Source organism: Frankliniella occidentalis, unplaced genomic scaffold (genome assembly GCF_000697945.3).
Source record: "Frankliniella occidentalis isolate FOCC.00 unplaced genomic scaffold, Focc_3.1 Scaffold11, whole genome shotgun sequence".
Taxonomy (NCBI): Eukaryota; Metazoa; Arthropoda; class Insecta; order Thysanoptera; family Thripidae; genus Frankliniella; species Frankliniella occidentalis.
The window spans coordinates 3,218,165-3,225,780 of record NW_026267141.1 but is presented as its reverse complement, the minus strand read 5'-3'; the positions used below and the strand labels follow the sequence as shown (position 1 = coordinate 3,225,780).

Here is a 7,616-nt window from a genome sequence, read left to right as displayed (position 1 = left end):
TTCTAATTAAATTGATTTTTTGCCTTGACAGATCTTACTATTGGATGCCATTCTTTAGATATGTCGAGACAAAAAATCAATTTAATTAGAAATAATATGAAAATTTTAGACTTGAAAAAATGTGCGGGCTCGTGCGGGCTTGTCAATCTACCTTGCGGGCTCTTGCGGGCTCTTTCACCTGCGAGCATGATGCGTTGAGCCCGCAACAGCCTGCCCTTTTGGAGGCACTGTTAGGTACCTCCAGGAGGTACTTCCTCGGACTACTTGCCCTGGTTATGGTATTCGAAGTCGTCGGCCGCGGCGGTGTCGGGCGCCACGGACACGCACTGCTTCTCGTCGTCGCCGTAGGGGCAGTCGCGCCGGCCGTCGCACAGCCTGATGGTCTCTACGCACACTCGCGAGCCGGAGCAAACGTAGCGCCCGGGCTCGCACCAGTCTGCAACAACGGCGACGCGACATCCGAGGTGAGCGCCTGCCAGATCCAGGGTAGGCAACCGAAACACAGTCGTGCGTCGCGAGCAGTTTTTTGCCTAACGCCCAGGCGCTCACTACACCGGGAGCCAGGGCTGTGGGCTGGAACCGAGCACGCTGTTGCGCCCAGAGCTAGTGGATGCACTAAGCGCGAGTAGCTCTGTTTGTGTTTCAGTATGTTTGTCTGTCCGCCTGTCTTTCCCTCTCCCTCTCACACTGGCTGGAGCGCCCGCGGTTGCGACGGGTAGGCCGCCTGCCGCTCAGCTGAGTCCGCAGCATTGCGATATTGCCTACCCAACCGGGCGCCTCGCCTCGGCCTCCGCCTCATCGCCAAGACTGGAAACATCTGCTCTTAAGAACTCGTTCTCCGCTTCTCCTCGGGACTCACCGCAGTTGCTCTCGTCACTGTAGTCCCAGCAGTCCACCACGCCGTCGCACAGCTTGCGGTGCATGAACTTGGCGCGGAGGTAGTCGGCGCAGGAGCAGGCGCGCTCGTCCGCGCCGTCCGGACAGTCCAGCAGCTGGTTGCAGCGGGACACCGCGGCCACGCACGAGCCGTCACCGCACCGCACGCCGCACTCTGAGGTGGAGGACGAGGAGCATGAGCACGCCGCGGCCTTCGGCACACACGCAAAAAAGCCAGTCCGCTAAAATAGCAAACTTCAGGTCCTTGCGTTCTGCTGTTTCAGCAAACATTTTGCTAAAACAGCAAAATCTTTTGCTAAATCAGCGAAAACAAAAATGTGTTTGCTGCAACAGCAAAACGCAAGGACCTGAAGTTTGCTATTTTAGCAAACAGGCTTTTTTGCGTGCATCCGACGGGCTCATCGTTTAAGCGACATCATTTTGGCTGATTACTTGTTATGACTTACCTGTCGTGTTGGCGTCGTCACCGAGGACCTCGTCGAGGAGCTCCGCGAGGCCGCCGTACGGCGACGTGGACGAGGTGGTGGACGTGGTGGTGGTCGAGGCCGTGGCGTTGGGCGCCTTGTGCAGCACCTTGTGCGGGAGCGTCAGGTCCACCGCGTTGGCGGCCAGCTTGGTGGAGGACGAGGACACCGACTTGGCGGGGAGCCCGACGGCGGCGCGGATGGCGGCCACGAGCTGTGCCGTGCGGTTGCGCTGCGCCTCGGTCCTCTCCACAGGGGAGGGCCCCGCGGCGGAGGGGGTGGGGCGCACGGCGGAGGGGGAGGGGGCGATAGAGGGTGCGGCTGTCGTCGTGGTGGCGGTGGAGGGTCTGGGAGGGGTGCCCTTGGGTGGGCTGGCGGTCGGCTTCGTCGGCCTGGAGGGCGGCCTTCCCGAGGTTGCCGCGGGTTTAACGGAGGATGTCTTCACGGGAGTTTTGGTGGCGACGACCGCGTCTTTGGTTTGAGAGATCGCGGGCCTCGTGGAATTGGAAGGGGGTCGCTTTATGGAACTGGGGGAGGGTGTCGTCAGCGAGGTGGTCGGTCTGGTCTGTTTCGTCGGAGAGGAGGCGGGTCTGGCCGGGGCAGGCCTTGACGCGGCGGCCGTCATGTTGGCGGCCAGTTTCAGTGCTGGTTTGGTGGCAGTCGGCGCGGGTCGGGTCGAGTTACCGGGAGGCTTCAACTGAGGCTTCACCTGAGGCTTCACCTGAGGCTTCACCAGAGGTTTCACCTGAGGTTTCACCAGAGGCTTCACGGTGGAGAGCGGAACGTTCGCTGCAGAGGTTCTCGTCGAGTTGAGCGCGGGCTTGTTCGAAGGCGTCGACGTGCCAGTAGCGGGTCTTGGTGGCTTGGTCCCGTTTGAAGTCAATCTGGTGGAGTTGGTGTTAGTTTTGACGGTGAGTACTGGCTTGCTGGGTGCGGTCGGCTTGGTGAAAGCAGTCTTCACGTCAGTCGTGGCGTTGGTGGAGGCGGTCGGCTTGTCGCCGGTCAGCTTGTCGCCCGCACTCCAAGCCGTCGTTCCTCTTGGGGGTGAAGATGTGGTCGCCGCGCTCGCGGTCTTTGGCGGGGAGGCGGACGACACAGCGGTGGACTTGGGTGTGACTACCGCCTTCTGATCGCGCACCTCGTCCCCGTGCCCCGCCGGCCCCGCCCCCAGGGGCGCACCGCCCCCGTCATCCCCGCCAGCCCCGCCCCCCGGCAGCTGCAAGCAAGTACGTCATCCATTGTACCAACTGGCAAGGTGCCGTCGTATCGAAAAAGATGGGGTGGGGACAGGAATCTACTGCTCTTTCAATGGCCCACAAAGCACTGCTCGAATAAACTGTACACAAATTTACACCCCGCTAAGCCAGCGGACTATCGATTTATAAATGTACAAAAATAAATAAGAATTGACTAAGTGGTAATGACTTGGGGCTGGTGATGGCTATGGGCCCGCTGGGCGTCACTAATTAACTACGGCAGGGCCTAGGCACTTACACTGCCGGGGTCTTGGCTCGCGGGGGATGACGTCCTGGGGGCCTCATCGAGGGCTGTCCTTGTCGTTCTGCGAGATCGATTCACGCTCTCTAGACCGTCAGCCAGTCCGTCGTGCACGTCAGCGTACGGTAAGGTCAGGTCCACCTCTGAGAGCGCGGGCTTAGGATAAGCCCCCTCCACTTCTTGCACGGGGGCCATCCTGGCCTGCCGAGTGGTGCTGGGGCTAGGCGCCGCCGTGCTCTTGGTAGCCAAATCTGTTGCTGGAGACGGCCCCGGGGCGGAGGTGGGGTTGGCAGTGGCCTTGGCCGCCACACCCTCCACCCGCACCGGCTCCACGTCGTCCTTCTTGGCGGGGAGGGTCACTACCCTCTCCATGGCGACGTGGTCGGGGCGCGGCGCGGCTGTGGCTGGCGGCCGCACGACCTGTGCGACGGCGCCGGCCCTCCGGCCGCCCTGGCCACCCTGGCCGACGTGCACGTTGGTGCGCACCACGGTCTCCTTGAGGCGACTGCTCGTCTGCTGCGGCCGCGGCACTCGCTGCGCCTGCTGCTGCGCGGGCTGCTTCTGCTGCGCGCGCTTGAGGCCCGCGGCCCCCGCGGCCGGCCGCGCCTGCTGCGCCTGCTGCGCGTGCAGCCGGGTCTGCGTGGACGTCTTGTTGCCCTTCGGCACACCCTTGGGCACCCCGCGGTGCGGTGGCGTGCGGCTGGCGGCGGTCGGCGCGGACTGCTTCTGCTTGACGGCCTCCTTGACGACCGCGCGCTCGCTGGTCGTGGGCGGCGTGGCCTCCGTCGTCACCCTCTCGATGGTGGCCACGTTGACGCGCTGAGTTTGTCCAGGACCCTCCGGCGGGATGATGAAGTGCGTTATCCTGTCCACGTGCGCCGCGGCGGCCAGGGCGGGCCGGCTGCCGTTGCTGGCGGTGCCGTTGGCGTAATGGCTCTGCCTCGACTCGAGGACCAGCTTGATGCTGGAAAGGATCTTTGCGCTGTTCTCGTCCTGCTTTCGGGAGGCGTTAGCGGCGAGCGGGGGAGGTGGCGGGGGAGGCACCTCGCTGAGGGTGGGGGCCGTCTCCATTACCGGTGGTGGTGGCGGCGGCTGGCTGGATAGGGGCGGCGGCGGCGGTGGTGGTGGTGTTGGTGACGGTCCGGGGGTGTTCGTCGACGGCGCCAAGGTAGGCGCGATGGGGGCCTGCGGCTGCTGTGAGTTGGGGCGGAGCTGCGGTTTCCGACGGAGTGGCCTCCTCAGCCCTGAGTTGGACCTCACGGGCAGCAGGGTCACGATCGTCACCGACTCCTCCGACGATTGTGGCGCGGGCTGCGCCGTCGTTGTCGTCGTAGACGTTGTTGTGCTTGACGGTAACTGAGGGGGCGCCGGCGCCGGCGACATCGTGGACAGAGGCTCGACGCTCGGATCCGCGGTCTTCCTGATGGACAGGAGGTTGGGGAACTGCTGCAGCAGGGGGAAGTCGGGCAGGGCGAACAGCCCCGGCATGCGGATGTTGCTGTTCCGCATCTCCGCCTTGCCCACCTCCAGCCTGGCCGTCGACGTGTCGGCCGCGGCTGGAGGCGCCGGCGTGGTGCTGGTTGTCGTGGAAGTCGTAGAAGTCGTGGAGGTCGTAGAGGTCGTGGAGGTGGACGTAGTGGAGGACGAGGTCGTGAAGATCGAACCACGGTTCTCGTCCTTGATTACGATGGAACCGCTGCCCGTCTGCAGGATGCTGGTCTCGGGATCGTCCTCGTCCTCCTCGCCGGACACGATGAGGGAGATCTTGGAGATGGTGTCCCCCGGGCGCTGCGGCCCCGGGCTGGGCGCGCTCTGCACGTGGGTCGACACGTGGCTGGTCACGGCGGCCACCACTGGCACGCCGGTGTCCCCAGCGTACGAGCTGACGGGCGTCCGGGAGCCGTCGCGCTCCAGGAGCAGGTCCTGGCGGAACGCCTCGGACGGGCTGAGGCTCAGGCGGTCCAGGAAGGAGGCCGGCGGTGGCATTGCGGCCGTGTCCGAGGCCGGTGCGTCCGCCAGGGTGTCGGCCAGGGTGTCCTCCAGGATCACCGGTAGGGAGCCGCCCCCAGGGGTCACGTTCACGGAGCCCTCGAGCGCCGACGACGGGATGGCCACCACCTCGGCCACGCCGACGGCCGCCCCGACATCCTCCTCGATGTCCTCGCCGCCGGTCGGCAGCAGAATGGGCACCGCGGCCGCTGCGAGGAACGTATGTCAATCGTGAGTATATTTTAATAACTCTACAGCGAAACATGCTGATGTGCGAGAAAAATTGGGATTGGTATACTACTTCGTAACGCTGTTTCATAGGGAGGGCATTGTTATGGACCTCGAAACGGAAGTAGTTGAGTTGGGGGTGGAGGGGGAAACGGACGTGTCTTTGCCATATCGCCGATATATTTTAGTACTTCTGAATAACTTACGTACCTTCGTTTCGAGATTCAAAGAAATGGCGCCTAGATACAAGTCTGAATTTGATATTAGTTTCAGTAATCTCATGTAAGTTCATCCGGTTACTGAGAAACAACTTTAAATCTTTCTAGGGCGCGCGACAGGAAGCCATGGTTAGGCAATTATTATCTATAATAAACATGGGGGGGGGGCTGGATAAGCCCAAGGCTTGGCATGCTGCCTAATGGGTAGGAGTAGCAGCCCAATTTTGACTACATACTACACGAACACTGGCGGCACTATACACCACGCACAACTGAGCGGCTGGCTACCTGTGGCAAGGTGGTACTGCTGGTGCGTGGGCCGAACAGGCCTCCAGGAGGACAGGGAGTCGTCGTCGACATCGTCCTCGGGGCTGCTGGGTGCCGCGAGCGGGGGCGACACCGGCTGCGGTCGGCGAGACGCGGCGCCGCCATACGGCGCGTTCCAGGGGTCCACGACGACGTCCTCCTTGGCGATGGGCTCCACCACGCCGGTCGGATGCGGCGGCGCTACGGTCTGCGGCGGCGTCCTGAGCCGCGACGTTGTTCGTCGCACCGGCTCCGTCGAGGTGGTGGGTGGGAAGGTGGTGGGGTCCTCTATAGCCTCCACGTGTACGCCAACGCGGTTCCGACTCGCGACTTCAGTAACCGGCTGGCCGATGCCGGTGAACGTGAGAGTCACGTCCTCCCAGGACGACGTCGGCACGGGTGCAGCTGTCGTGGAGGTCGTCGACGTGGTGGTCGTCGTCGTCGTCGTCGTGGTTGTCGTGGGGCGGCCGGGCCGCTGCTGCCCCCTGTGCGAGGTGGACAGCACGAGCGGACGGGTGGTCACGGTGGACAGGGTGGCCGTCGACGGGCTGGGCGGCGGCGAAGGCCGCGCGGGCGACGTCTGCAGGCCCTGCTGTGTCGCCTCGGTCACATTCCTGCGCTCGACGTCCACCTCCTCGTCGTGGTCCTCGTGGCCTGCGCACACCAAGATCCCGTCGCTGTCAACAAGCGCGAACCTTCGCACTGCGGCGTTGCCGCCACGCCAGCTGCCGCATACTCACGCTTGATGACGATCTGCTCGGCGTCCATCTGCATGTCGGTGAAGGCGATGGGCTTGAGGGCAGTGGCCTCCTGCACCAGGATGCCGCGCGCCACTTCCTCCACCTCGATCCTGCGGCGGAAGGCGAGAAGATTCAGGATTCGATTCAGGATCATCGGGACTTTTGAGAATGTAACAATTGGCTGGACCTCATGCCCCCCCCCCCCTTACGCGGTGTTTTATGGAAGGCGAGGCCCCTTCACGTCACGGTGCGCGGCCAATTCGAGGCAATTGTCGCCCCTCGCCTGCCCAGCCCAGTCGGTCGGGCCGACGCCCTCGCGGTCGAAATTTTAGACGCAAGATTTTGAACGGCAGGCTGTAAAATGGTCGTTGTAACGCGTCACGGTTACTTGAATGGGCCCGAACCAAGCTGAAGTTTGTCTTTTCGTACAAGAAGTGTCCGGTGTCCGGTCGAGACAATCAACTCTTGGTTGTTCGTATCGGATTCTCGATTCAATCTATCAAATTTACGCTATCAAACAGAGTTGATCCGCACAACAACAGGCAGTGTGTCTTACGTCGTGGTCCTCCTCCGGTCGAGCTGCAGCCGGAAGAAGACGACCAGGGTGGAGCTGCGGAGGCTGAAGCCTCGCACCGAGACGGTCCTCAGCGCCGGGCCCAGCTCGCTGCGCTTGTACACCCGCTCCAGCTGCAGAGCAGGGGCGATGACGGAAAAGAAAAGACACAACAAAAAAGTTAGTAAAACCATCACAAGACATTGATACAAAATTGGGAAAAAACTACATCCAGCAAAAATGATGTAGGCATAGGCAACAGTGTTTTTGACTTTAACAGTGTGCTCACGCCATGCAGTCCTGTGCAGCCTGTGCCGCACCGGCCGCACCGCGCTCCACAGCAGCGACGGCACGGCCCACACCAGCATTCCATTTACTCACTTTTCTTTTCAGCCACTTTGCGCACTTTTTAAAGCCCCCCCCCTTCTTCCCTCCTCGGACCGCCACGCCGCCACCTCTGCCACCGTCTCAGCTGCGCATAATGGGATAAACTACTATATTTCCGCGGCGCGACGCCGTCCGGCGCGGCGGCTCAGCTCACGGCCTCCAGCGCCTGTCTGCCCGTCAAGCCCCCCCTCCCCCCCCCCTGTCGCCTCGCACAAAGTGATGGGAATGTTGGGGTTGCCGGCCGGTCGCTCTCTATCTACGGACATCTCTCCGGCCAGAATGGAGGAGAGAGGAATTAGCTTTTTCACGTAAAGCTATGGGGCTGCTGCCGCTGTTC

General features: G+C 62.5%; 1 protein-coding gene across 1 annotated transcript; it reads right to left on the bottom strand.

The window, feature by feature from the left end:
* Window positions 1-273: 273 nt before the first annotated feature.
* Window positions 274-7,086, bottom strand: LOC113214680 (uncharacterized). The gene is made up of 6 exons (XM_052277700.1): window positions 6,896-7,086; window positions 6,340-6,449; window positions 5,582-6,253; window positions 1,344-5,056; window positions 860-1,051; window positions 274-436 (listed from the first exon to the last, which is right to left on the bottom strand). The coding sequence occupies exons 1-4, from the start codon at window positions 7,084-7,086 to the stop codon at window positions 2,844-2,846; spliced, it is 3,186 nt and encodes a 1,061-aa protein (XP_052133660.1). The 3' UTR covers window positions 274-436; window positions 860-1,051; window positions 1,344-2,843.
* Between the last annotated feature and the right edge of the window lie 530 nt (window positions 7,087-7,616).

Coding starts and splice junctions, on each gene's coding strand:
- LOC113214680 (XM_052277700.1), bottom strand. CDS start 7,086: ATGGTTTTACTAACTTTTTTGTTGTGTCTTTTCTTTTCCGTCATCGCC. Junction 6,254..6,339: donor CGAGCAGATCGTCATCAAGC/GTGAGTATGCGG, acceptor TGGTGTGCGCAG/GCCACGAGGACCACGACGAG. Junction 5,057..5,581: donor GCAGTACCACCTTGCCACAG/GTAGCCAGCCGC, acceptor CGTTCCTCGCAG/CGGCCGCGGTGCCCATTCTG.